Source organism: Cheilinus undulatus, linkage group 8 (assembly GCF_018320785.1).
Source record: "Cheilinus undulatus linkage group 8, ASM1832078v1, whole genome shotgun sequence".
In the NCBI taxonomy this organism is placed as follows: Eukaryota; Metazoa; Chordata; class Actinopteri; order Labriformes; family Labridae; genus Cheilinus; species Cheilinus undulatus.
The window spans coordinates 2,600,006-2,627,451 of NC_054872.1; the positions used below are offsets into that span (position 1 = coordinate 2,600,006).

Sequence of the window (27,446 nt, forward strand, 5' to 3'; positions counted from 1 at the left end):
CATATTATTAAAACTTGGGATATAAGGGTTATATTGATGTAAAGCAAATAAAAATACTCACAAATATTGCACTACAGTATGTAAAAATGTAAGAATATGTCCTGGCAGACTTGCACAATGGTAGGTTTTAAACCTCCTTGTTCTCCTTGCTAATGCTGCTTCTCATGGATTCTCCTTTCCCTCCTCAGCTGTGGACCTCTGACAACCAGGTTGAGCAAGAGGAGACAGAGTGTGAGCACAGAGAGTGAGCCAGACCCTCAGTCATCCCTGCTTACCTGCAATCAATCCAATTCATCTCTATCTTGATCATCAACAATGAGACCACCTCATTAATCATTTTTGTTGTCCAATTCTCTCCATCTATTTTTTGTCTAGTTCTTTTAACACTCACCTCACTCTGTCTTTTTTAGTAACAGTGGGAAAAGGGGATTGGGGGTGGGAGTGGGTCCTCAACATTAGGAGGCAGTAGCTGTTTTGGTTTGTACTTTGCAAAAGGAAAGATGGAAAAGGTGAAGACAAAAGGGTTTAACAGGAACTGCTGGATATGATATGAGGCAAGGTTTTGTTGGAACACAAAGGTTACATTCCATTTACTGTCAGTTGCTCAACTTTTTACTCTTAATAATTTTTTATTATTTTCTTTTTCTGTTTGGGTGACCTGCTTTTTTGTATTTTCTATGTATGATTTACGAGGTATAGATAACTTTGAAGAACAAAAGAGCACACAAGCCAGATATTGATGTTTTTATGAGCAAAGCAGTAAAAAAAAAATACACATGCTTATCCAGTTACTGCTTTTTCAAATTAAGATCTTTGTTTGTGTTGTCTTTTATTCTCATTTTTCTTTCGATACTTGCTGATCTGCATGTTGGTAAGAGGTAGTTTGCGTGGATGTACGGAAGGTAATCAGGCTGGTTAGCCTTGATCATGTTTTCCGAAATTTTCATACATCCAAGCGTAACTGTTCTTTGGGGGAATATATGTAATATGATACAAGAGGAATAAAAAATTTTTTAAAAGTTTAAACTTTCTTTTTGAAGTTACTTTTGATCCGGTCTGGTTGTATAATGGGGGGTTGGGATTCATGTATTGTGCATGGTGAATATTGGAAGGTAAATCCTGTAACTATTACAGTTAAATGACCCATTTTCTATGAATAACTGAAAGAAAACTCAGTCTCAGATGCAGACAGAGAACCCCACTGACAAAGCACCCAGGTACCATCTGCCTCACTGCCTTAAGATGTGGGAGACCACTGAAAAGCAAACGGAGGAGATGCAGTTCTGTCTCATAAACCCTTTACATGCAAGAGCAGTAATGCAGATAAAAACCCTAGAAAGAAAATTGTATTGGCAATTTAACATCACTCAATGGATTATAAATGGGATAATTCATTTGTATTCTGTTGCAGTGTTGGTTTTAGTCTTTAAATGAAATGCATTTTAGTTTTAGTCACATTTTAGTAATTTCTACCCTTTTTAGTTTTAGTCTAGTTTTAGTCCATAAAAAGTCCTCATGTTTAAGTCTTAGTACTTTTAGTCCAAGCATTTATTTTCTTGCCTTAATCTGGTACCAAATCATGGTAGTGTGTTCTCTGCACCCTGCAAACCTGGGGTCCCTGCTTTCTACAGCTGAGAGGCAGCATAGATACAGATGCATGTTTTTTGACAGATTTACCCACAGTAGAGAAATATCACAGATTTTGAATGTCCAACAAAAACTACAGTACATTTTAATCTAGTTTTAGTCATCTTGATGAAAACTAAACTTAGGTTTTTTTTGTCAGTTTTAGTCATCACAGATCTATTTTTTAGTCTTAGTCTAGTTTTTGTCATGGAAAAAAGGCTGTCAAACATTTTTAGTCATAATTTTAGTGAATGAAATTAACACTATTCTGTTGTCAATACAAAAGGTTATGTTCTTACATTTTATTTCTGAACAGGACGACAGTAATCACAGCTGTTATTATTTTAGAGCTGACTACTGTTAGGCAAACCAGAGTTTGAATACCAAGTTTTGAAATTAAGTAGATTTTTTACCTTATGCCAAGGTCCAAGATGTGTCCACGAGTCTTTTCCATTTGGTAAAGGTTTGCCTGGGCAAAGGTGGACATCAAATCAAAGCTATACCTCAAAAATTATTTTACTATTGTAGATAAAGATTTAGAATGTACACAAGATACTCCCGGTACATAAAATGGCCTCAAAATAATGTTTTACAGACAAAAAAATCCTTAGGAAGGACTCCTGGAACCCCTTTTAAGTTACTGTCGAACCCCTTAAAAACCATCACCATGTCTTCAAATCAAGCTGATTATTGCAAGGTTAATCTATATGTAATATTTTTTTTAAATCCCATTAACTGTGTGGCATAATGTGAATTTTAAAACATAATTTGTTGCAGAATCGATGTACATGTTAAACTATGGAGATGGGGAGACTTAAAGCCACGTTATGGCTCAAATAGGAACTGATGAGCAAGCACTGCTAGCTGACACTTGGGTAAGTCCTGTAGTATTTAGTTATGTGGCTTTATTTATTGAAGGTGCTTTACTATAACAGAATTAGCTGTGAATGCTGAACACAAAACAGAAGGGTCTCATTTGTCTTCGCTTGGAACCTTTTAATCACTTCAACTGCTCCTGGTTACGATTATGGAATACACTAGAACAGGGGTGTCAAACTTAATCCCAGCAGGGGCCGGATTCTGAATTTAGGTCTAACCTGAGGGCCTAAAAGGGTCAACATTTAACCATAAAATGTCAACCTTATTTTCACCAGAAACGAAGTATGGGGGTAAAAAACTTGTCACTGATGATAAATGATTTTGTGATTAAAAGGTAAACAAGATGAGTTAAAAACTCAAAATCTGAGATAAAAAGTCAAACTTAAAAGTTTAAAAGGTAAAAACGTGACATTTAAAGTCAAAATAATGTTTTAAAAGGCAAAATATGAGATAGAATATTGAAACCATGAATTTTAAAAGTTAAAACAGATAAAATTCAAAACCATATTTTTTAACAGTCAAAATATGAGGTAAACATCGAAATCATGAGTTTCAAATGTCAAAAGATGAAATAAAAATAAAAATAATGCATTTTTAAGGAAAAAAAAAAGAATATTTAAAGAAGTTGAAAAAGTTCAAAACATGAGATAAAAGTCAAAATCATGATTTTAAAAGATCTAAATAAGATTTTAAATTATTAATCTTTAAAGTAAAAATATGAGATAAAAAGTCAAAGTTATGAGATTTTAAGGTTAAATTATGAAATAAAAGGTCAAAACCATAACATTTAGTCATAACTGATATACAAAATTGAAAATAAAGAGAAAACATGAATTTTATGAATTATTTTTACTCTTTGCTTTTTCTATTTTATATGACTCAACAAGGATATTATAAATCATCAAGGTTGAGTTTCCATTTCTATACTGGAGGAAATCTGCAGACCTCATACTGGTGGGCCAGTCGTAGTTAAAATGTGATGTGATCCTGCGGGCCGGGTATGATTGTACCACAGGCCAGATTTGGCCCCCGGGCCTCGAGTTTGACACCCCTATTAGAAGGTCTGTGGTCCGTACACTGGGCATGTAGGGAGACATTGAAAACAAATACACTTAATTCATATTTTTGTATCGGATAAATCTTATTAAAGACCGTGAAAACAGTCACAATCACATCAGTTTAGGACTGCGTTATATAGTGGTTCAGTCCCCTCCCTTTTTAATGAATTATAAGATAACTCACGTTTAAGGACCCTTAAATGTCAGTAAATCTGAAACTCAGCAAACTGAATACCTGCTCAAAATCCTAACAAAAATGGGGACATATTTAGAATTAAATAACAAAATTTAGTAAATCGACGATTATAAATTACGTCGTTGAACGGTATAAATTATCGCGAGATGTGTGACGTCAGTCTCGCTAGTCAACGCGCCGTGGTTTCGACAGGAATCGGGAAACAACCTCCACCGACCTTCCTTTCATTCCGGTAATCCGTCTGCGTAGGGTGTGCTCCGGAGCTAGTCTCGGCACACATTTTATTATTATGAAACAAACCAAAAGCTAGAGAGTACACGCAGACATATTTTTATAAGAAAAATAAAAATCGGTGAAGCAGGATTTGATTTGCCAAACCAAGCAACGCGAAGAAGACGCTGCCTTCGATATCGAACGAAAGACGGACCGAGAAAAACGTTAGCAAGGGAGCTAGCGTCATTGTTGGGAGCGTGGCTGTTATACGTTAGGTTAGATAGTTGTTTTGATTATTAGTTTCCTCCATTGAAAAGGCTTTATCACTCGATTTACGTCTTTTAATTGGAAAATCGACGTCTTATATTTTTCCTGTTTAGCTTCCTGAGTGACTGTGAAGACACAGACTCAGAATTGTGAGGTCTGCTGGCCGTATCTGTTAGGCCACGCTCCGACATTTTGCTAATCTAGCTAACGTGTCCACGTTGCTAGCGGACACAGCGGTTATCAGTCTTCGCTGCGTGTCGGAATTTTGTGAAGCTTTCGAGAGAACGAAGGAAGGGAACCGTTTTATTACGAAGAGTGATATCGACCGCTGCTTTTCAGCCATCTTTAAGCTATCACAGCATTAAAATTGCTTAGACGGAGAGCACGCGTCGTCAGTCATGAACCCCAGCGCACCTAGTTACCCGATGGCCTCCCTGTATGTGGGAGACCTGCATCCAGACGTTACGGAGGCCATGCTCTACGAGAAATTCAGCCCGGCCGGGCCCATCCTTTCCATCAGGGTATGCAGAGACATGATTACCCGCCGATCCCTTGGCTATGCCTACGTCAACTTCCAGCAGCCTGCTGACGGTATGATCACTCTAACATAGCTGATCACTGACAACCAACATGAAGGATGCAGCACGACATGACTCCATTTTGGGAGTGAATAGTGTAGATGTATGCATGTTGAACAGTATAAACATGGCTTAGCTGCATTAATGGGGAGCTACAAAGTTGATAATACGCAGTTTTATAATATGTTGTTGAAAGAGAATAAAACAAGTGTGCAGATGATATTACATATGGAACACAACCCCAACGGTATTTAGTATGTTAAATCTTTTTATTTGGTGCCTGTCTTTAGCTGAACGAGCCCTGGACACCATGAACTTTGACGTGATCAAAGGCAGGCCTCTCCGCATCATGTGGTCTCAACGTGACCCCTCCCTGAGGAAGAGTGGAGTTGGCAACATCTTCATCAAGAATCTGGATAAGTCTATTGATAATAAGGCCCTCTATGATACTTTCTCCGCCTTTGGAAACATCCTTTCATGCAAGGTGAGAGCACCTAATCCAATTCATTTGCCTCTGCCTTACAAAGATACTACTACTTTGCATGACAAATTGCACCAGGTTGAACTAATTGTTGTGTATGCCTGTCTGTTTTTGTAATGCATGGGTTTGAGATCGTTTTGACATGGTGAAATTTCCCCTTTCTAAGGTGGTTTGTGATGAAAATGGCTCAAAGGGTTACGGCTTTGTGCACTTTGAGACCCACGAGGCTGCCGAGCGGGCCATTGAGAAAATGAATGGCATGTTGCTCAATGACAGAAAAGTGTAAGTCAAACTACTGTTACACTTACATGAACAACTGTATTATGTGTGAATTTTACATGTTCTCTTATTTATGTTTAACCACATCTGTAAGTCAATCGAATGTGTGCTGGTTTTCATGTTGAGTGAAAATAACAATTTAAAGGACACACAAGTGTATTCAAGCAGGAAACATGCCAGTCATAGTGTGTGTGCGCGCGCTTTTCTGATAAGGATGCACAATTAAGGCACAATACCTTGATTATACTTTAAGCACTTGAAGTACAAAGTCCGCCTGGATGCATGGTTTGAAGCAGAGCACTTCATGGTTGCAAGTTGGTGTAATAAAAGTGTTTAAAATCCCAAATATTTAATGATCAAATCCTTCAAAATCTCTGCAGTCAGCAGATTTTACCTTGATTCCTTGTAAAACTTGCACGATTTTGATAATCCGGTAATCTATTTTTACAGTACAAAAAAGTTTTATTGTAACTTTTTTATGTGTAGGACACTTGGGGAAAATGCGATGAGGCCGTTTTGCTAGCAACACCCAAGAACCATTTGTAAACAGTCCAATTAGAAGATGTGGATGGTCCAGGGTTTACATATTAAAATTTGACTTTGAATTTTTCCATTACAGATTTGTTGGTCGCTTCAAATCACGGAAAGAGCGAGAGGCTGAGCTTGGAGCCCGTGCAAGAGAGTTCACCAACGTTTACATCAAGAACTTTGGAGAGGACATGGACGACGAGAAGCTGAAGGAATTGTTCAGCAAATATGGTAAGGCAGCTTTACCGTTCAGGAGACTCAGTGCTTAAAGTTTTTAATTTCACTATGATCCGGTGGGTTAAATGTGTTGATAAACTGTTTTGTTTTGTAGGACCTGCACTCAGTATCAGAGTCATGACAGATGAAAGTGGCAAATCCAAAGGATTCGGCTTTGTCAGCTTCGAGAGACATGAAGATGCACAGAAGGTTAGTATTTTTATTGAAATACCCAAATCAGAGTGTGGTCATTGTACCTCTGGCTATGGCTTTTGGTTCGTGGGAATGATGGCCTCTGTTTACATGGTGGTGTGTTTCTTAATGCAGGCTGTGGATGACATGAATGGGAAAGAACTGAATGGCAGGCAGGTCTACGTGGGACGGGCACAGAAGAAAGGAGAGCGTCAGAATGAGCTCAAGCGCAAATTTGAGCAGATGAAACAGGATCGCATGACCAGATACCAGGTTTGTTGGCCGTCTACTCCGTCATTTTTATAACACGTTATTTATCTGTGATGGGTTGATGGCACTAGTCATAATGACTTTGTATGTAATTTTGTCCTAAAAGGGTGGCTACAGTGCGTAGTGTGTCTTTAAGTAACCCTACCCAGAAACAGTAATTGCTGGTTCGGCTGGATTACGTTTTGGGCAAATTTAAACCAAATTACAATCCTGACAATCAAAGGAGAAATTTGGATCATGACTTTAGTTGGTTCTGATGGTGATCAAGATGACATTTAGATACTGGGATTTTAGAGATCAAGCCATATTCTTTCTGAAGGGCTTTTAGGGTATGGCCCGCCTAAATAATTTGAAAACAGTCATATTTGGGATTTAAAAGCTGAATCTATTAGTTCCTCTTAACTGTGTGAATGACTAAAAAGTTTACAACGTTATGGAGCTGCTGATTGTGTTGACCATCAATGTTGGACACCCAAGCATAAGCTAGCGGAAATAACCAGTGATGAGTGCACCACAATTGTTTTCATGTCTGGTCTTTGCTGTTATAAATTGCTGCACCAGTATTCTGACATTTGTTGGGCTGTACTTTTAAAGTCTTGTGGTCTTAGTGTTCTGTGAACAGCATTTCTCATGTGTACAGTGTATCATTGTTAATTTTGGCAGCCATTTTTGATTTTAGTTTTCAAATGAAATGCATTTTAGTTTTAGTTACCTTTTAGTTATTTCTATCCTTTGTAGTTTTAGTCTAGTTTTAGTCCATAAAAAGTCCTCATGTTTAAGTCTTAGTACTTTTAGGCCAAGCATTTATTTTCTTGCCTAAATCTGGTACCAAATCATGGTAGTGTGTTCTCTGCACTTTGCCAAACCTGGGGTCCCTGCTTTCTACAGCTGAAAGGCAGAAAAGCTACAGCTGTGTTGTTTTTGACAGATTTACCCACAGTAGATAAATATCACAGATTTTGAATGCCTGACGAAAATTACATTATATTTTAATCTAGTTTTAGTCATCTTGATGAAAACAAAAATTAGTTTTTGTCCGTTTTAGTCATCACAGACCTATTTTTGTTAGTCTTCGTTTAGTTTTTGTCATGGAAAAAAGGCTTTCGCCAAACATTTTTAGTGGACGAAATTAACACTGCAGTGTATTTTGACATCAAAATGGCTGTGAATTTTTCTTATATAAGTATTATCCCTGTCTGGTGCAACGAGGTATTCTTGAAGTGTTGCTTTGTTTTTTTATGCTATGTATTTATTTCATTTTTAGTCATTCTACACGTCACTAAAGTCCTATTTCATTTTTAATACACCAGGGTGTCAACTTGTACGTCAAAAACCTGGATGATGGCCTTGATGATGAACGTCTGCGTAAAGAATTCTCCCCATTTGGAACCATAACAAGTGCTAAGGTAAAGACTTTTGTGATTCTGACATGTTGAGAAAGTATTGCTTCAAAGTGAAATTAAATTGGTCATCAGGCAATTATCTGTTAGTGATGGTAATTATCCAAATAACAACGCCTTGTTTCTTCCTCCACAGGTGATGATGGAAGGTGGTCGCAGCAAAGGCTTTGGTTTTGTTTGCTTCTCTTCCCCAGAGGAAGCCACTAAAGCTGTAACAGAAATGAATGGGCGAATTGTTGCTACAAAGCCACTGTATGTGGCCTTGGCCCAACGCAAGGAGGAACGTCAGGCCCACCTAACCAACCAGTACATGCAGAGGATGGCCACTGTCCGTGCAGTTCCCAACCCTGTCCTCAACCCATATCAGCCAGCCCCACCCTCAGGCTACTTCATGGCAGCTATACCTCAGGTGAATACCATTTCATCACGTAGCTAATACACCAGTTGAACCTGTAAAGGTACTGCTGTTGTCTGTTTTGAATTTGTCACTGGTGTGAGTCTTTTAGCTAGATTTTAGGATTTTAGGGGCATTTTTGATTTGCTTTTGCTACTGAGACCTGTAATGAATGGTATTTGTTCTTGTCAGGCCCAAAACCGTGCTGCATATTACTCTGCCAACCAGCTGGCCCAGCTCCGCCCCAGCCCCCGTTGGGCCACTCAAGGAGTGCGTCCTCAACGTAAGCAAACACATTTTTGACATGTGACTATAACCGAACCATTGTCCCTTTATGGAAACTGTTCATGTAAACTTTTTAAGTTTTAAATTGAAACTTCTTCCCTTTGGATATTTTAAAGTTGTTGTCCCTTTGCAGACTTCCAAAACATGCCCAATGCCATGCGCCCATCAGCTCCAAGGCCCCAGACCTTCAACACCATCCGTCCCACCACGACCACCAACACCCAGGTCCCACGCATGATGGCATCCCAGCGTATGCGTAAGTTTTCATTGTCAAAGTGTAGGATGTGTTCCTTTTAAGTGTTCCAGGTTGACACAGTTGGGGTAAAATTCCTTTCCATCTTCTTTTCCACAGCCACACAGGCACTGAGCCAACGCCCTGCTGGTGCTTCAGCCACTGCCACCCCAGTACGTGCCATGCCCCAGTACAAGTATGCTGCAGGTGTACGCAACCCTCAGCAGCACATGGCCTCCCAACCACAGGTCCCCATGCAGCAGGTAACTTTCAGTTTGCCGTCAAAGTCCCAGTAATAACATTATTGTAAAATTGGTCCCAGAATGTCAAACTGGTTAGGATATTATAAAAAGGAACTTCGACTCTGCTAGCAGATCCTTGAAAGAAAAATTTAGACCTTCTACTATCCCTGAGGTCATTGACTTTTAATACAGAAAGTTTGAAATTGCTTATTTAGGTCCAGAGTCATTGTTAATTTAATCTAAATTCTTACATGGTTGTGGGGCTGAGCGATTTGAGAAAATCTTATTGAGTTTTTTTTTTCCTCGATATTGCAATTGCAATATGAGATTTTTTTCTTTAGTTCCTGATCTTGTGCTTTTTTTTTTTTTTTTCTTCAAAAAGAAGCAGTAAATTATTTTATATTACAACCATCTGCATATTAGGTAAAACTAGGGCTGAACACTTTCGAAAAATGTTATTGTGCTGATTTTGACTCGTATTACAAATTGGATAGGAGTTTTTGTATTGAAGGGAGTGGTAGATTTGTAAATAATTCTCATTCAGTTACACAGATGTACAAAAGTGAAGAAAGTAGGATTTTTTGCGGACTGTTCTATAAAAAATATCACTTGCATGATTTCATGATATCTAATGTATGACATCTCTGCTGCAAAAAAGGTGTAAACTCGAATTTTGGCACAAATTTCAGGTTAAAGAAATATTGCACCTTCTGCGATTTGAAAAATGCACCAGGCCAAATTGCAATTTAATCTAATATGTGATTAATTGCCCAGCCCTCCATGGTTGTATCCCTCTTTTTTGAACATGTCCAAGAACCTACCATATAAATACTGTTCAGAGTTTTCGGGTCACCTGGAAATTTTCTTGTTTGCCTTTGAAACACTTGTGAAATCCAGCAAATGAACTGGACACGCTGACATTATCAGAGTAAGAAATATTGATTTTTAATGGAAATGTTGAATGTGTTCAAACTTTGTGTTAGAAACTGTGTGTTAGAATCTCTTTGTGAGATTTCCCCCAATGCTTCGTGGAGCATCTCCCGCAAGCTGGATTGGCTCAGAGTCTTCTTTCGTACCATACGGTTAAGCTCCTTCCACAACAGCTCAATAGGGTTCAGATCTGTAGACTGTGCCGGCCGCTCCACTACAGCCAGAATTCTGGCTAACTGCTTAGTCTATAAATATTGCTGACACATTTTGGAGGTGTGTTTTGGGTCATTGTCCTGTTGTAGTATAAAATTGGCCCCTGTCAACAGGGTATGGCATGGTGTTACAGAATCTCATGATAGCTTTCCTTTCTGAAGGTTGCTTCAACTCTGCACAAATCTCCTGTTTTACCACCTCCAAAGTTTCCTCCACCATGCTAGACTGGTGGTTTTATTTATTTATGGGCTTTTTCATGCCTTTATTGATAGCGGAGGACAGTGGATAGAATCGGAAACAGGGATTCGAACCTGGGCCAACCGTGTACATGGGACCCGCCTTAAACCACTAGTCCGCCTGCGCCCCAGTTGACGGTTTTTAAGCACCGTTCTTGCAGCGTTTCATTTGATCTGCATCTTTAAAATGTTGTTCTGTTTGATCCTAAGACCTCAAACTTGGACTCATCTGTCCACAGTACCTCCCGGTCTTCCAGTTTCCAGTGTCTGTGCCCATTGCAGTCTTTTCTGTGTATCGGCCAGTCTGAGATGTGGCTTTTTCTTGGCAGTTCTGCCATGAAGCCCAGCATCCTTAAGTCACCTGCTCACTGTTAGGCTGGTGTTTGACGGGTGCTATTCAGTGCAGCTGCCAGTCGAGGACCTGTGAGGCGTCTGTCTTAAACCACACACATTCCTTTCTCTGTCCTTGTTAGAGCTAGTTTGTGCTGCTCTGCAGGGAGTGGTTAACACTAGAACTGCCAATGGATAAAATTTACCCAAGGCTGTTCTTTATTTGTATCTTACTTGATGTGTTCACAGTTTTAAAGACTGTCAGTCTTTGACTGTAACTAAAACTTTGTTTACTAGCACCTCGGATCATAAAAAAGAATCTTTGCCTAACCCTAAATTTTTTTAATGGACATTTTTATCTAGAACCACCATGTTGGTCAAATTTACCCCATAAGAAAGCCTTCATTTTCCCACTGTTTTATTTCACACCAGCAATAAATAGATGCCATAGTGGAAATACCATCTCTTATTGCAGCAACTCCTAATCAGAAGTAGATGGATCAACCATCATCACGGATACAACAGGGAAAAAGACATTTACCAATGTTAAATGTCAGAAGGTGATCACAGTGCTTAATGAAGAAGAATCCAGTGATGAGGAAGTTTTAGGATTAGCAATCAGTCCAAAGATGATTTTCTTTGTATTGGATCATCTTCCAACAGTGATCTAGTTTGCTTTCTGTGGTTTATAAGCTGTTCAATGTCAGTGGTTATCTAACAGTCCTCGATCAGTGCTATTTATGAAAATCAAGGCACTTTAATGACGGGTAAGTTTGACCCGTTGGCTGTTATAGATATGCAGAGATCCACGGTGGTTCTAGTGTTGACAACATACTAAGAGATTCAAAGTTTCCTTACAGTTTCTCACATTAAATAGCCTTCCTCTCCAAGAGCAATAGACTGTAAGGTCTCTAAAGAATTTTTTTTCTGTTTTTTCAAGCCTGTAAACAAACAACTGCTTAAACTGTCTTAATAGCCTGGACAGCTCATCCATACATACTTTATAACTGTGGAGATAGATGGCTACCCAGGAGTTGTTTTATGGGCAGTACGTGTTAAAGATGGTCTTCAAGTCATTTTTCCTGATTTTTAATGTTTTTCTCATTTTTCCTCTTCTACTTTTAGCCTGCTGTCCATGTCCAAGGACAGGAGCCCCTGACTGCCTCCATGCTGGCTGCAGCCCCTCCCCAAGAGCAGAAGCAGATGCTGGGTAAGGATATCAGCTGCTCAGATGTACAGTGAAGTTCACTGAAGGGCCTAAAATGATCAGATAATTTGGGACTAGGCAGTAGAATTCTTTGTAATGAGAGCTCTTCTACTCATTGTTTAATCTAAACCCTTTCCCCTGGTTGGTGATCACTCTACTCTCTTAGGTGAGCGTCTGTTCCCACTGATCCAGAACATGCACCCAAGCCTTGCAGGCAAAATCACAGGCATGCTGCTGGAGATTGACAACTCAGAGCTTCTCCATATGCTGGAGTCTCCTGAGTCGCTGCGCTCAAAGGTCAGTTAATGGCTAATTTATTACAAATATCAAATGTGTAGTTTATAACATGATCCTGGAGGCAAGCTGCCAGATGAAGAGTTGAGGTTGAGAGTTTTCTATTAAATGCTTTTTTGTTTTAGGTGGATGAAGCTGTTGCTGTGCTTCAGGCCCACCAGGCCAAGGAAGCTGCTCAGAAGTCCACCACTCCTGCTGGTGTTCCCAGTGTCTAAGGTGAGCTTTTGTGGTTCTTGAAACCATTCGTGAACGGAAATGAGATGCTGAATATCAGTGACTGACTGACTATAACCTGTAAAATGTTTTTGTCTTTCAGATTGAGCATTTTGAAACCTGCTTCACCGATGGAAAAAAGAAAAAAAAATTAAACATTGAAAAACCTAAAACTCTGAAAACATCGCAAAATGATAAATCATTTCTTAAAAAAAGAAAACAATTGACTCTGCCGGGTCTAGGGATGGTTTGACTAGACCTTGATCATATATAAAAATTTGTCAACAAAAAAAAAAGCAAAACAGAAAATGGAGATTATAAATTAGAATGCATTCCTGTTTTATGTCATTTTACTGTGTCAGCTCAGATTATCAGCCATGTTCAGGAAGGTGATTGCTGAGCATTTTGAAAGGTGATTTGTATTGTAAACTGCTGGCTGTAATAAATTCTCATTCAAAATATCTGCCTCTGTGTTGTTTTTTTTAATGAAGATTTCCATCCATCCCAAGAAAAATAATTCTTGAAGAAAAAAAGAGGCATGATAACAGCATGTTTGTTTTTCAAATGGTCTATTTTCGACAGATGTAGAACACTGAGCCAAGTAAAAACTGGTGAAGGGTGACCATGTCTGTCCTTTGTGGCCCTGAAGCATTTAGGAGTTAGTTTTGGGTCCTTCTTTTTTCTGGAGGTGGGCATAACATTCACAAAGGGCCTGCTGGTTTGGATGCAACATTTGATGTGGCTGGTCTTCTGCTTGTCAACCTTGTGTGTCTGTCCCCTGACTTTACTGGCATGAGCCAGAGAGACGTCTTGCCACCCAGCCTGCCGCCAGCTACCTCCAGGGTGCTAGAGAGGTGTTATCCTCCAGTGGACTCCCAGCAACCAGGAAACTCCAGATCCTTGGCATGAACCTTGATCTGTCCAACAGTCTCCTGTCTTGTTACCTTAAGGCACAAGAGCCAAATCAGGCCCGCAAAATAATACGATCTTTTTTATTATAACTGGTCCACCAGTATGAGGTCGGCAGGTTTCCTCCAGTAAATGTGTAAACTTACCTTGATGATTTAAATTATCCTTGTTAAATTATAAAACTTTAAAAAAGTAAAGAGTAAAAGAAGTTAAAGTCAGAAAGGTGAGAAAGGAAATTAATGTCATTTCATATTTTCAGTTTTGCACCTCGCAATCCTGACTTAAACTTATGATTTTGACCTTTCATGTTTTGACCTTCAAGATACACAATTTATAATTCTACATCACAAATTAACCTTTTAAACTTTTGATTTTGACTCTCTATCTCATTTATTTGCCTTTTAGAAACATTTTGCCTTTAAATGTCATGTTTTGACCATTTGAATTAATAAGTTTGACTTTTTGTCTCAGACTTGGAGCCTTTAAATCTTTACTTTTACTTTACTTTTTTCATCTCAGAATAATTTATTATCAGAGTTACTCATATTTTTCATAATTATGGTGGAAATGTGGTTGACAGTGTATGTGTAAATGTTGACCTTGTTAGACTCTAAGGAAGGGGTGTCAAACTCAATCACAGCAGGGGCCGGATCCTGGATTCAGGTCTAACCTGAGGGTCTGACAGGGTCACTTTTTTAGCCATAAACTCTCAACCTCATTTCACCTGTAATAAAAAAAAAAAAATAAAAAAAACTGAAGCACTGATGACACACGATTTTGAAATTAAAAAAATTAAAAAAGACACGTTTAAAGGCTCAAAATCTGAGAACAGTAAATGTATTAGTCCAAAAAGGTCAAAACATGAATTTGAAATTGAAAAATAATGTTTTTAAAAGGCAAATATATTGGAAAGAAAGTCAAAATCATGAAATTAAAAGTCAAAATATGATTCAAGTTTTTAAATTGAGTGTCTAAAAGATCAAACTATGGGATTATGGCATCAAAGTTAGGAGTTGAAAATATGAGATGAAATACAAAATGACTGGTTAAAAAGGTCAAAATATGATGTAAAAATTAAAATTATGAATCTTGAAGTTCAAAATACTGTATGAAAAGTCAAAATTATGAGTTGAAATGCTCAAAGTACAAAAGAAAAAGTCAGAATCCCAAGTTTGAGTCCTAATTGTGAGATGCTGAATTGAAAATCTGAAATTTAAACAAATAAATACATTTCTTTTCCCACATTCCTGACATATTTGTACTCCTTAATTTTTTAGATTTTATGACTTAACAAGGATATCTTAAATCATCAAGGGTAAGTTCACATTTTTATACTTGAGGGAATCTGCAGACCTCAGACTGATGGGCCAGTTAGAACAGAAATATAAGATCATCTTGTGGGCCAGATTTATCCGTTCAGCGGGCTGTATTTGGCCCCCGGGCCTTGAGTTTGACACCACTGCAGGTAAGGCCTAAATTCAAAATCTGCGATTGACTTTCACAATCCTGGCCTAAATAGTCCAACCCTCAGGACTTCTCATCAGAGCAAATCTGGCCCCAGACTCAATATGAGTTTGACACCCCTGCCTTAAGGGTTTTAGTATTCTGGGCACACAAGAAGAACTGCAGCTTGTTTGATGCTAGTTGTTCAACACTAGTCCTTCAATACCAGGCATAACTAGGGCTAATTACTCCATATTTGACGGATCTGTGTTTGATTAGAGACCAAGTTGATGGTTCAGATAGGAGGGAGATGTGCTGCGTTGATCCCACAAAAGGTGTTTTCAGACACAGTTCAGGTTCTGTTCTGAAGTTTCAGAACCCTGGTGCTCTCTGGTGAACCAGGCCGTGTTCACACCAGTTGAAGCTGAACCAAAGTGGGAGGACATGCATCCAGCTCCACTTTTGCCCAGGTCTTTCCTGCTGTCCCGTATTCCTTCTTCAGTTTTCTAAGTTAATTAGTCGGTCTGGTGTTCAGGTGAACCCAGCCTTCACTGTCTCTTCCACAAGTTCGGCATATAATGTACTCTACCTTGTTCTGCTCTCCAGCTTCACCTGGAATACTGTCCATGGCCAGGTTACAACCAAATATTTTGTCTCCCCAGCAGATCACAGATGGAGTTCTGCCAGTCTGAAAGGCCTAAAAGAGAAATTCAGTTCCTACACATAACCACACGGAATTTCATTGTATCAACAGTGCAATGACAATAAAGCCTCTTCTTCTTTTGGATTTGTACTTGGTGAGGGATATAAAAGCAAGGCAGTGCCATATGCTAAACATTGTAGAGAGGTTGGAAGGTGAGGTTTGCTCAGGAGCACCTCAGCAGTACTCAGGAAATGAAGGGGCATCTCCATCTACCTGACTAAAACTTGTCTCCTGTTCCCAGCCCAAGTCTTTATAGGCTGAAATCCTGCCACCCCTCAGTCTTATCCTGTGCTCTGGAAATTTTACCTTTAGTTGTATTTTATAAGAGTAAAACTGTTGGTTTCACGATCTGAGGTTAAGCCAGGCCCACTTGTATTAAATGGCACTACATCCTAGAGCTGTAGTTTTGTCTTCCACAAATAAAATATGTGATATTTGCATGTGTATTTGTGAAGAAAAAGGAACAGCGTAGGGTAGGGGTGTCAAACTCAATCACAGACGGGGCCGGATTCTAAATTAAGGTCTAAACTGAGGGCCTAACAGAGTCTAACCAAACTCCAACCTCATTTTTGCCAGTAATAAATTATGGGAGAAAAAATTAGCACTGAGGATATATGATTTTGAGATCTAAAAAGTCACAATGATAAGCTTAAAGGTTAAAAATCTGAAATAAAAGATCAAACTTATATGTTCAAAAGGTCAAAACACAAAATTAGATGTTAAAATAATACTTTTAAAAGGCAGATATATAAAAAAGAAAGTCACAATTATGTTTTTAAGGCAAAAACATGACTTTAAATTTAACCCCTTCAAGCCCGTTGCATCATATTTGATACATGCTTTTATGATACCTCTATCTAATAAATATGATCAATAAATTACAAAAACAAAATTCTGAATACAACCTGATAGATGATAAAAATGCCCTAAAGTGGTTTATCAGTTACTAAAAACACCTAATGTATCAAATGAGATCCAAAAACATATGTAAAGTTTAATGGAAATTTGGATTTTTTTTTTTTGGTTTTCTGTAGAAAGTGAAATAAACATTTCAGTTCCAGAAAACTAGAATTTTCTGGTTGTAATTTGTGTATTCAGGCATTAAAGGGTTAAAATGGTACACCGTAAAGGTCAAAATATGACACAAAAAGTCAAAATTATGAATTGAAAAAGCCAAAATATGAGATAGTCAAAATTATAAGTTCAAAAGGTCAAAGTAAAAGACAAAAAGTCAAAAATAATAAATGTAAAAGGTGAAAATATGAAATAAAAGTCCAAATAATGGACTGAAGTCATAATTGTGCAATGAAAAATGGGAAATGAAAACACAAATGAATTTATTTTCTTATATTTCTTTTTATCTAATTATTTTTACTTTTTATTTTTTTCACATTTTTTTGACTTAAGGATATTTGATATCATAGATTTTAGACCTCATGTTTTAGGGCCAGTTATAAAAAGATTATGACATGAGCTTTCAGGCCGGGTGAAACTGTACCGTGGGCCGGATTTGGCCCCTGGGCCTTGAGTTTGACACCCCTGGTGTAGGGCATGCTTGAGCTACTCTTCATAGTGTACCAACCTGGTTTTTTTTTATATTTGATCAGAAAGGTCAGGGTAATAGTTTTCATTCAGGTTAGAACAGCTCAAAGGTTGAACCTCACCTGTTCAACAGAAGTTTATCAGCTGTTTCTGTTTTGATGAACAGACATGGCTCAAACTGATTTGTTGCTTAGCTGATAAGAGATAAGACTATGGACCAGAGTTTCATTTGTTAGAAGATTCGCAGATTAGCAGCAGGTCACAAGTTTTAAATCAGTTTTAATCAGTTCATAATTTTAGGCTTTTTAATGGGATGTGCCGTGTTTTTCTTCAACTTTCTGAAGTTTATATGACAATAAACTATGACCAATTTAATCCCAAGCTGTTGGTTACACATTAGAATGACAATTATTGGGAGAAATTGTGCTAGGTAGAACCAGAGAAGTTCTCATGGCTGTCTGAATGAGGGAAAATTTAACACTTTGGGGACTAATGCAAGTCAGTATGTTTACACTCAGAAAAACACATTTTTGTGTTTGTTTGTCAAATTGGGCATTTGAAATGCCAGTTAATTTGCTTGTTCAGTTCAAATCGTGTTAAAATGAATTTCTTAAAGTCTGACTAAAGCCCACAGTGGCTTCCACCACTGAGAGGGCCACATACTTCTGTGTTGGATAGTCTGCGTCTCTGTAACAGTCTGTGTCTCTGTAATAGTCTGGGATAAATGGGAGAGATTTCTGGGGCACTGCCAAACCGGGGGCCAGCAAAATCATGGTCCATTGAAAAGTTAAGCTGTGATATTTTAAATTTTACCTGAATAATAACCACTCTTATCAAAGAAACACATTTTAGTTTAAAGAAACATATTTTAATTCATCTGTGTAGTAAGTAGCCCTCTTTAAAATGTAAAAATAGCTAAAATTAGATAATAATGGCAAAAAATGGTGGGAAAGGTGGTGAAATAAGATTTTAAAGTAGCAGAAATGGCTTAGAAATGAAAAATGTAAAAGAAAGTGGCAAAAATGGGTTAAAGTGCTAAAGAAAATGACATATTAAGTGGTAAAATGAGATTCAAAAGTAACTGAAATTGAATTAGAGGGAAAAAAATGAGTCTGTAACAGTCTGCTCCTCTGTAACAGTATGTGTCTCTGTAACAGTCTGCCCCTCTGTAACAGTCTGCCCCTCTGTAACAGTCTCTGTCTCTGTAACAGTCTGCCCCTCTGTGACAGTCTGCCCCTCTGTGACAGTCTGCCCCTCTGTAACAGTCTGCCCCTCTGTAACAGTCTGTGTCTCTGTAACAGTCTGCCCCTCTGTAACAATCTGCCTCTCTGTAACAGTCTGCCCCTCTGTAACAGTCTGCCCCTCTGTAACAGTCTGTGTTTCTGTAACAGTCTGCCCCTCTGTAACAATCTTTTGGCTCTGTGACACTCTGCCCCTCTGTAATAGTATGTGCCTCTGTAACAGTCTGTGTCTCTGTAACAGTCTGTGTTTCTGTAACAGTCTGCCTCTCTGTAACAATCTGTGTCTCTGTGACACTCTGCCCCTCTGTTATAGTATGTGCCTCTGTGACAGTCTGCCCCTCTGTAACAGTCTGTGTCTCTGTAACAGTCTGCCTCTCTGTAACAGTCTGTGTCTCTGTAACAGTCTGCCTCTCTGTAACAGCCTGCCCCTCTGTAACAGTCTGTGTCTCTGTAACAGTCTGTGTCTCTGTAACAGTCTGCCCCTCTGTAACATTCTGCCTCTCTGTAACAGTCTGTGTCTCTGTAACAGTCTGTGTCTCTGTAACAATCTGTGTCTCTGTGACAGTCTGCCCCTCTGTAATAGTGTGTGCCTCTGTAACAGTCTGTGTCTCTGTAACAGTCTGTGTCTCTGTAACAGTCTGCCTCTCTGTAACAGTCTGCCCCTCTGTAACAGTCTGTCCCTCTGTAACAGTCTGTGTCTCTGTAACAGTCTGTCCCTCTGTAACAGTCTGCCCCTCTGTAACAGTCTGCCCCTCTGTAACAGTCTGTGTCTCTGTGACAGTCTGCCTCTATGTAACAGTCTGCCCCTCTGTAACAGTCTGTCCCTCTGTAACAGTCTGTGTCTCTGTGACAGTCTGCCTCTATGTAACAGTCTGCCCCTCTGTAACAGTCTGTGTCTCTGTGACAGTCTGCCTCTCTGTAACAGTCTGTGTCTTTGTAACAGTCTACGTCTCCGTAACAGTGTCTCTGTAACAGTCTGTCCCTCTTTACCAGTCTGCCCTTTTGTTAAAGTTCTCCTCTGTGACAGTCTGCACCTCTGTAACAGTCTGTGTCTCTGTAACAGTCTGCCCCTCTGTAACAGTCTGCCCTTTTGTTAAAGTTCTCCTCTGTGACAGTCTGCACCTCTGTAACAGTCTGTGTCTCTGTAACAGTCTGCCCCTCTGTAACAGTCTGCCTCTCTGTAACAGTCTGCCCCTCTGTAACAGTCTGCCCCTCTGTGACTGTCTGCCCCTCTGTAACAGTCTGCCCCTCTGTGACTGTCTGCCCCTCTGTAACAGTCTGCCCCTCTGTAACAGTCTGCCTCTCTGTAACAGTCTGCACCTCTGTAACCGTCTGCCCCTCTGTAACAGTCTGCCCCCCTGTAACAGTCTGCCCCTCTGTAACAGTCTGTGTTTCTGTAACAGTCTGCACCTCTGTAACCGTCTGCCCCTCTGTAACAGTCTGCCCCCCTGTAACAGTCTGCCCCTCTGTGACTGTCTGCCCCTCTGTAACAGTCTGCCCCTCTGTGACTGTCTGCCCCTCTGTAACAGTCTGCCCCTCTGTGACTGTCTGCCCCTCTGTAACAGTCTGCCCCTCTGTAACAGTCTGCCCCTCTGTAACAGTCTGCCTCTCTGTAACAGTCTGCCCCTCTGTAACAGTCTGCCCCTCTGTAACAGTCTGCCCCTCTGTAACAGTCTGCCCCTCTGTGACTGTCTGCCCCTCTGTAACAGTCTGCCCCTCTGTGACTGTCTGCCCCTCTGTAACAGTCTGCCCCTCTGTGACTGTCTGCCCCTCTGTAACAGTCTGCCCCTCTGTGACTGTCTGCCCCTCTGTAACAGTCTGCCCCTCTGTAACAGTCTGCCTCTCTGTAACAGTCTGCACCTCTGTAACCGTCTGCCCCTCTGTAACAGTCTGCCCCCCTGTAACAGTCTGCCCCTCTGTGACTGTCTGCCCCTCTGTAACAGTCTGCCCCTCTGTGACTGTCTGCCCCTCTGTAACAGTCTGCCCCTCTGTAACCGTCTGCCCCTCTGTAACAGTCTGCCCCTCTGTGACTGTCTGCCCCTCTGTAACTGTCTGCCTCTCTGTAACAGTCTGCCCCTCTGTGACTGTCTGCCCCTCTGTAACAGTCTGCACCTCTGTAACAGTCTGCCCCTCTGTAACAGTCTGCCTCTCTGTAACAGTCTGCCTCTCTGTAACAGTCTGCCTCTCTGTAACAGTCTGCCCCTCTGTGACTGTCTGCCCCTCTGTAACAGTCTGTGTCTCTGTAACAATCTGCCCCTCTGTAACTGTCTGCCTCTCTGTAACAGTCTGCCCCTCTGTAACAGTCTGCCCTTATGCAGTGAAATTTTTATGCCAGTTTTTGGTCCTGTTACCACATTTTGAATAAAGGACACATGGACAACTTAAACCAAATATGCTGGAGTTGGTAAATGTTGAGCAGCATTTGATTACCAGTGGTTCGCAACGTTGGGGTCAGGACCCCATTTGTGGTCACGAGACACTGAGAGTGGTTCTTCAGAAGCCTATAAAAACTATGAATAACACTATTATCATTTTACACCAATTTTGCCTAATTGTAACACATTTTTGCAACTTATAACTCATTTTTGTCATTTTAAACCCTTTCCACCACTTTTTACATGACTATTCTTGAACGTGCATGGCTGTGTTCAGCCACCTTCAGGTACAGTGGGGGTTCCCCAGTCTCTGGCACTTTTATTTTGTGGGTTGCGGGCTGAAAAGGTTGAGAACCACTGGGATACTGCAGTTAATGGAAAGAATAAAGAATGGAAACATAGCAGATGGAAGCTGTGGCTGCTGAATCAGCTGATGCAGAGGTCAGGGGAATTTTAGCAGTCATTTAGCCTCTGGAGGAGACATGGATGAGGAAATGCACATCTGATATTTTTGGATGCTGGTGAGTAGATTTGACCTGTTATGCATGCAGACATTACTCAGAGACTGGCTATCACCCAGTGCTATGCACTGGACCAGTCACAGGGCTTGAGGTCTGCATCTATTCAAGGCATAGTTACACATTTGAGGAGGTGCTTGGTAGGGTTTAAGGCTGTGTAGACCAATGGTGTAAACTGCAGCATAGATTTGACTTAGATGTACTAGTATATGAGGCTCAACATGCTGACAGTGCAGTTGGAGACCAGTTTTGTCTTGCATGTATACACATCAGTCAGACCTCGGACTAATGTCAAATGTCCCAGCAGGACTTTTAAGTGCCTCTGGCACTGGGTGCCTTGACTGTGTGCAAGGAATCATGAAATCTGGAGACTATCAAAAGATTTTGGACCGTAATATAGGGCCTAATGTCAGAAAGCTGGGTCTGGGTCAGAGGTCATGGGTGTTCCAGTAGGACAATGACCCCAATACCTAAAAAAGCACCAAGAAATGGTTGGAGACAAAGTGCTGGAAAGTTCTGAAGTGGCCAGCAATGAGTCCGGATCTAAATCCCATTGAACACATATGGAGAGATCTCAAAACTGCTGTTGCAAGAAGGCACCCTTCAAATCTGAGAGCCCTGGAGCAGTTTGCAAAAGAGGAGTGGTCCTAAATTCCAGTTGAGAGGTGTAAAAAGCTTGTTGATGGTAATAGGAAGCCATTGGTTTCAGTTATTTTTTCCCAAAAGTGTGCAACCAAACATTAAGTTGAGTGTGCCAACAATTTTGTCCGGCCCTTTTTTTGAGTTTTGTGTAAAATTATGTCAGTTTTGGCTTTTTTCTTCTGTTTTTATGTGTTGTTCCAATGCACATAAAGGAAATAAATATGTTTATACGAAAAACATTTGTAATTGCAACAATTTCTGGGAGAAATGGAGTGTTTTCTGTAAAAATTCCAGGGGTGCCAATACTTTCATCCATGACTGTAGCTCTTTTCAATCAAGGTAGGAGACACTCCCTTTCATTGCTGCTTTTGACCACTTGATCACTTTTTAAAAATTGCTATTTCAGTTGCAACACTGGTTTATTTGCATTTTTCTATAGTTGTATAAAAATACTGTACTTTCTATCCTATAATTTCACTTCTGTTTTAGTTAGGAATTGTTTGCCTTTTCTTTATTGTTTTTTTTTTAATCTTTATGTGAGTTTCCTTGGCTGTTTGAATCACTTCCTTAAGTTTTTGTTTGTTTGTTTGTTTTTGTTTTTTACGTATTTCTTTTTTCCCTTTTGTTATTTTGCTCTGAAGTATTGTGTGAAGCACTAAATTGTCCATCTTCAGAACCTGTCTAGTGAAAGTACAGAGAGTGTTTGGACTGTCTTTTCCCACGTTTTCTAAAGTTCTCCTTGCAGACTTCATTTGATATAGGAGGGGGCCCACGTCATTGTCTTCAGATCATTGTCTTCCGTATGCCCAGGGCTCTGAGTGCAATGCTTTGCTAAGGCTTTTGAATTTTTGCTCGAAGTCTCGCGATGTTATGTGAACTTCTGAGCTAGAACGAGAACGCCGAACAACAGAGGGAGCACTGTGCGGGCTGTTGTCGTTCGAAATGAAACGGATAGGTGGGACCGACTACAGAGGAAAATAAGTACCAGCAGCTGTGGGGAAGTAATTCAAGTAACAACACCGGCCTCACACATTAATTAATTTGACATCATTTTTGTAAAACAGAACAATTCTTTTCGTCTGTTTTACTGTCTGCAGAGCAAGTGTCATCAGCAACAGACGGTATGTTCTCATCGTTTCGTGCTAACCTTGCTAGCCAGCTGCTATAGATATCGTTCGTTGTGTTTGGTTGTTAGCTAGTTGGCATTCTGGTTATCATACCCATGACACAGTGTTAGAGGTGTATGATAGCTAAACGTTTATCAGGCCTCATGGTTTATATTTTATTTAGCACATTATAACGTAACAGGTATAATCTGTAAGGAGGCGTAAACGGTCATATCGTAAGTATCTAAGCCAACCTAGCTATCATTCTGACGCTGTTTTGAAGTCGAAATTTAGAAGACAACGCAGCGTCAGCTTTACATTATTATTCGTTTTTGAAACATGGCAATAAACCTCTTGATATACACTTGATTGCTAACTACTAGGCCTTATTTTGTAGCCAGTCCAAACACCGAGTTGTCTGACCAACGTCCACAACTGCAGCGTTTTTTTTCTGACTGGAGGACTGATTGGCTAGTGGGTGCCATGACAAGGGAAAAGTTGTAAACTTGGAGGATCCACAGAGCCAGCAGTCAAGGAATCTGTGACCACGTTTGGTTTTTAAAACGTGTTTGAAGGGGGATGCTCTCTTTTGGTTGTAAAGATCTCGGAGAATTGCTTGCTTTGTTATAGTTCTGTAATGTTTGATTTGTCAGATGCTCCAGCTTTGATTACTTTCCATTTAAGCACAAAGATGGAGCCCACCACTCCCTCTGTACAGCTACAATGCAAATGCAGATTATAATTTGTTTCCTTGAAGTTAAAAATACAAGCTTGTTACTTCCTGTGAAGCTTTTAACAAGAAACTAGTAATAGTCGACCCAAGGCAACCAAGAACCACTGTGGTCCTCCTGTCAGCCTGCACAATTCATATGTTTGCAGCTATTAAAAATGATAATATTCACATATAAATTGTGCAAAAAGTTAACATCTTTTATTGGTGTGTAGGTGAGTTATGGCATTGACATATGCAGGTGCATTGACATTTTATCTATCTGACCTACAGTACTGTGCAGACGTTTTAGGCATGTTTGGGACAAAATCTGAGGCTGAAGTAAGGTGTGTAATGGTGAGTACACCCACCTGAGGCCCCATCAGCAGGAAGGAGGATTGACACAACCCAGGTCATGCTCTGGATGTCTTTGTACATTACCAAGGGCATGGGAAAATAATCTGATGAAAACAAAACAAAAACCACAGCTTTAGGGCGGAGTTATGGGTAGATGTGGCGCTTAAACATAGCCTAGGGCAGTGGGCAGTGGACACACCAAACAGCCAGCCAAGTTTTCAAGGCACACTATATTTATTTACATGCAAAGCAACCTATCTAACATGCATTAAAAAAATCATTTCCTAATATTGACTTAATCTGTTCGTTACGATATCATCTAATATCTAATATAAGCCAGATGACAAATAATTATCATGATATTGTCTACTGGCTGTTTTGTTTTTTTTTTTCTTTTTTTTTGATGGGTCTTCCTCATTAACAGCTCTTTGGGGTTTAATACACTCAAGGAAACAATCCAATTCCCCTCTATTTTCCTCCATCACAAAACTGTCAATCAAGCCCTTTGATGTGTGTCATTCTAACAATCCCCCCACTCGCTGATTTAACAAACTGCAAAGATGGCATTCCTTTTAAGGTGTTATAGGGATTTTTAAACTGGGTGAATAGAATTAGCAGCTGTACATGGAAATAAATGTTTATAAAATACTGATAATGTAAATAAAAAAAAAAATCAATCATGTGTTGCTGAATAGTTGTAAATATGACTTATAGTAGCAAAAAAAATCTCACAGCACACCTAGATTCGCCTCAAGGCACACCAGTGTGCTGCGGCACACCATTTGAGAACCACTGGCCTAGGGTACTGTTAGGGTGGGTAGGAAGGTTGCCACAACCCCGTGGTTGTCGTGTGTATGTTCAAAGCACCTGAAAACTGTTGGTGGTTGCTGGGCGTATTACGAGGGGTGCAACGGCTTTAAAGCTCGACCTTGGCTGCTGAGCGACACGTGTACATGTCAAATGTGTCGACACTGACTCCGGCCGCCCTCCCTCCTCTCTTCAGTCCGGGTTTGTGGAACATCAGGACCTGTGAAGAACCGTTAGCGCTCTACATGCCTAAAACTTCTGCACTGTCCTGTATATGACAATTTTGGCTGTTTTGCCTGGCTTATCATCCTTGGCTTAGTAAAGGCTGAAGACAAGGAGTGTTACATGCATGCAACCAAATGATGAATGAATACATGAGTGAAAAAAAAGGCAATCACATATGGGTGTATACATAATAGAATGATTTGTGACAGAAACAACTAGGGCTGGACAATTAATCGAAAATTAAATTAAAGCACGATATGGCCTGCTGCAATTTTCAAATCGCAAAAGGTGCAGTATTTTTTTGACCTGAAATTTGTGTCCAAACACCAGTTTAAAACTTTTTGTGCAGCAGAGATGTTATGCATGACTTATGCAATTATCCAGGTACCATTTATTTTAGAATAGTCTTGAAAAAATCCTACCGTCTTCATTTTTGTACTGTTTTCTTTTTTAATATAAGAATGACAAAAACCCTTCAATGCAACAATTCATATCCAATTTGCAATATGAGTCAAAATTAGGGCTGAACGATTTGGGAAAATATTCTAATTGCAATTTTTTTTCCCACAATATTGCGATTGCGATTTGATGTGCAATTATTTCTGAAGTTGCCCATCTTATATAACTTACACACAGATACCTTCCTGTGCTTAGCTTGACTTGTTCTGCAAATCAGATATGAATTTTGTATTTAAAGGAGTGGTCATTTTTACATTATTCTCATATTCAGTAAGAAAAATGTACACAAGTGAAGAAAGTAGGATTTTTTGCAGACTATTCTAAAAACATGATATGTAATGTAAACCATCTCTGCTGCAAAAAAAGGTGTAAACTGGTATTTTGGCACAAATTTCAGGTTAAAGAAATACTGCACCTTCTGCGATTTGAAAATTGCAGCAGGCCATATTGCGTTTTAATCTAATTTCAGATTAATTGCCCAGCCAAAGTCAAAATCATAATTAGACACTTTTAAAGAATTGTTCAGCCCTTGTTTAGGAATAAAAGAAAGTTAAGGAATAATCGCATATCAAATCACAATTGCAATATTGGGGAAAAAAATCGCAGTTAGATTATTTTCAACAAAATTGTTCAGCCGTAGAAACGACATAGATTTAGTCAGAGATTTAGTTTTAGTCTGCTTGTTCCGCTCTGATATGAGCAGAGCTAGGTGGCCCAAAATCCCCATACTAATATCAAGGTAGTAGTCAGTATTTATAAGACAGGCTATGTGCTGGAGCGGGTTGACTTGGATTGACTTTAGTCCTGTGCAGCAGGGATTTGCATCTCAGCAACGGGACTCTCCACTGAAGGTCCGGTTATCATCATGGTTTGGTACCTGATAGCTAATATGTCTAAATGGAGATAAAGGCATGGTAGTAATCTAGGTGGTGGCAATGCTTCTGTCTATCAATCACCATTTAAGAAGGAGCAGGCACAACAAAACACATGAAGAAGAAAAGTTGCATGCATTAACTGGCAAGAGCAGCAGAGCTAAGAGACTCATCGGCTCCTCATCCCTCTCCTCAACTTTTTAGTGCCGTTTTTTTAAAAACGCCTCTGGATCTGAGAGCAGAGAGGGTCAGAGACATTACCAATGTTGACACATCTGAAGGGCTATTCCTGGATATGTAGAAGTAGAGAAAACTAGCTACAGGTGTGTATTTATGGCTCACCACTAATGCTCATCTAAAACTCTGTTATTCTAATGATATATGCATCTTACTCCACACTTGTTCCTCACAATGAAGAAACCAGTTATTCTGTTACTGACTAGCTTTATTTGTAAACCACCATGGCTGGCAATGGGATATTCCAAGTGGTTGTAAATGAACACAGCTGATATATCTAATATATACAGATGCAGAACAGAAACAAAACTTTTGGAGGCACCCCGGACCTTCGCTGAGTCTATCATCGGTCCATCACGGTTGCACTGCAGTTTGACTGTGTGCCCACCGTCTGTTTTCTCATGACTCTGTTTTCAGTGTGCAGCATGGAGCAGCACCGCTGGACTGCTTCACCCACAAGACTGAGGGGTGGTAGTCACAGAATCATGCCTGACTGACCCTGAGAGAAAGAAACTACTGAAGTGCTAAAAAAACCTAACAAA

At 39.8% G+C, this 27,446-nt stretch overlaps 4 protein-coding genes across 9 annotated transcripts in view; 3 read left to right on the plus strand and 1 right to left on the minus strand.

Annotated features, from left to right (window-relative positions):
* The window catches only part of LOC121513267 (14-3-3 protein zeta-like), a 19,630-nt gene extending 18,604 nt beyond the window's left edge, over nt 1-1,026 (plus strand). Inside the window, exon 6 of the mRNA XM_041792884.1 lies at nt 189-1,026. Coding sequence (XP_041648818.1) covers nt 189-248 — 60 coding nt within the window. The 3' untranslated portion in view covers nt 249-1,026. The remainder of the gene's footprint in view (nt 1-188) is intronic.
* LOC121513254 (NLR family CARD domain-containing protein 3-like) overlaps nt 1-27,446 on the minus strand; it is a 945,231-nt gene that overhangs the window by 186,183 nt on the left and 731,602 nt on the right. The gene's annotated exons all lie outside the window — the stretch shown is intronic.
* Nucleotides 3,965-13,218, plus strand: LOC121513259 (polyadenylate-binding protein 1A). The gene is made up of 15 exons (XM_041792877.1): nt 3,965-4,830; nt 5,108-5,301; nt 5,465-5,580; nt 6,197-6,336; nt 6,437-6,531; nt 6,649-6,786; nt 8,094-8,189; nt 8,320-8,592; nt 8,770-8,860; nt 8,996-9,118; nt 9,215-9,357; nt 12,171-12,255; nt 12,419-12,549; nt 12,672-12,762; nt 12,863-13,218. The coding sequence occupies exons 1-14, from the start codon at nt 4,638-4,640 to the stop codon at nt 12,759-12,761; spliced, it is 1,908 nt and encodes a 635-aa protein (XP_041648811.1). The 5' UTR covers nt 3,965-4,637; the 3' UTR covers nt 12,762; nt 12,863-13,218.
* LOC121513255 (E3 ubiquitin-protein ligase RNF19A-like) overlaps nt 23,061-27,446 on the plus strand; it is a 34,898-nt gene continuing 30,512 nt past the window's right edge. For 2 of the 3 annotated variants that reach the window (XM_041792870.1, XM_041792869.1), the window contains exon 1: nt 23,061-23,253. The gene's annotated coding sequence lies outside the window, so the exon portion shown is untranslated. Of the gene's footprint in view, nt 23,254-24,285; nt 24,305-27,446 lie in introns of those variants that run through there. The other variant, XM_041792871.1, reaches the window with a different exon arrangement.

Excerpts from the sequence above, each read along its gene's own strand:
- LOC121513259 (XM_041792877.1), top strand. The coding sequence starts at position 4,638 with ATGAACCCCAGCGCACCTAGTTACCCGATGGCCTCCCTGTATGTGGGA. Across the intron at positions 9,358-12,170 it reads CACAGGTCCCCATGCAGCAG|CCTGCTGTCCATGTCCAAGG; the intron begins GTAACTTTCAGT and ends TTCTACTTTTAG. Across the intron at positions 12,256-12,418 it reads AGAGCAGAAGCAGATGCTGG|GTGAGCGTCTGTTCCCACTG; the intron begins GTAAGGATATCA and ends CTACTCTCTTAG.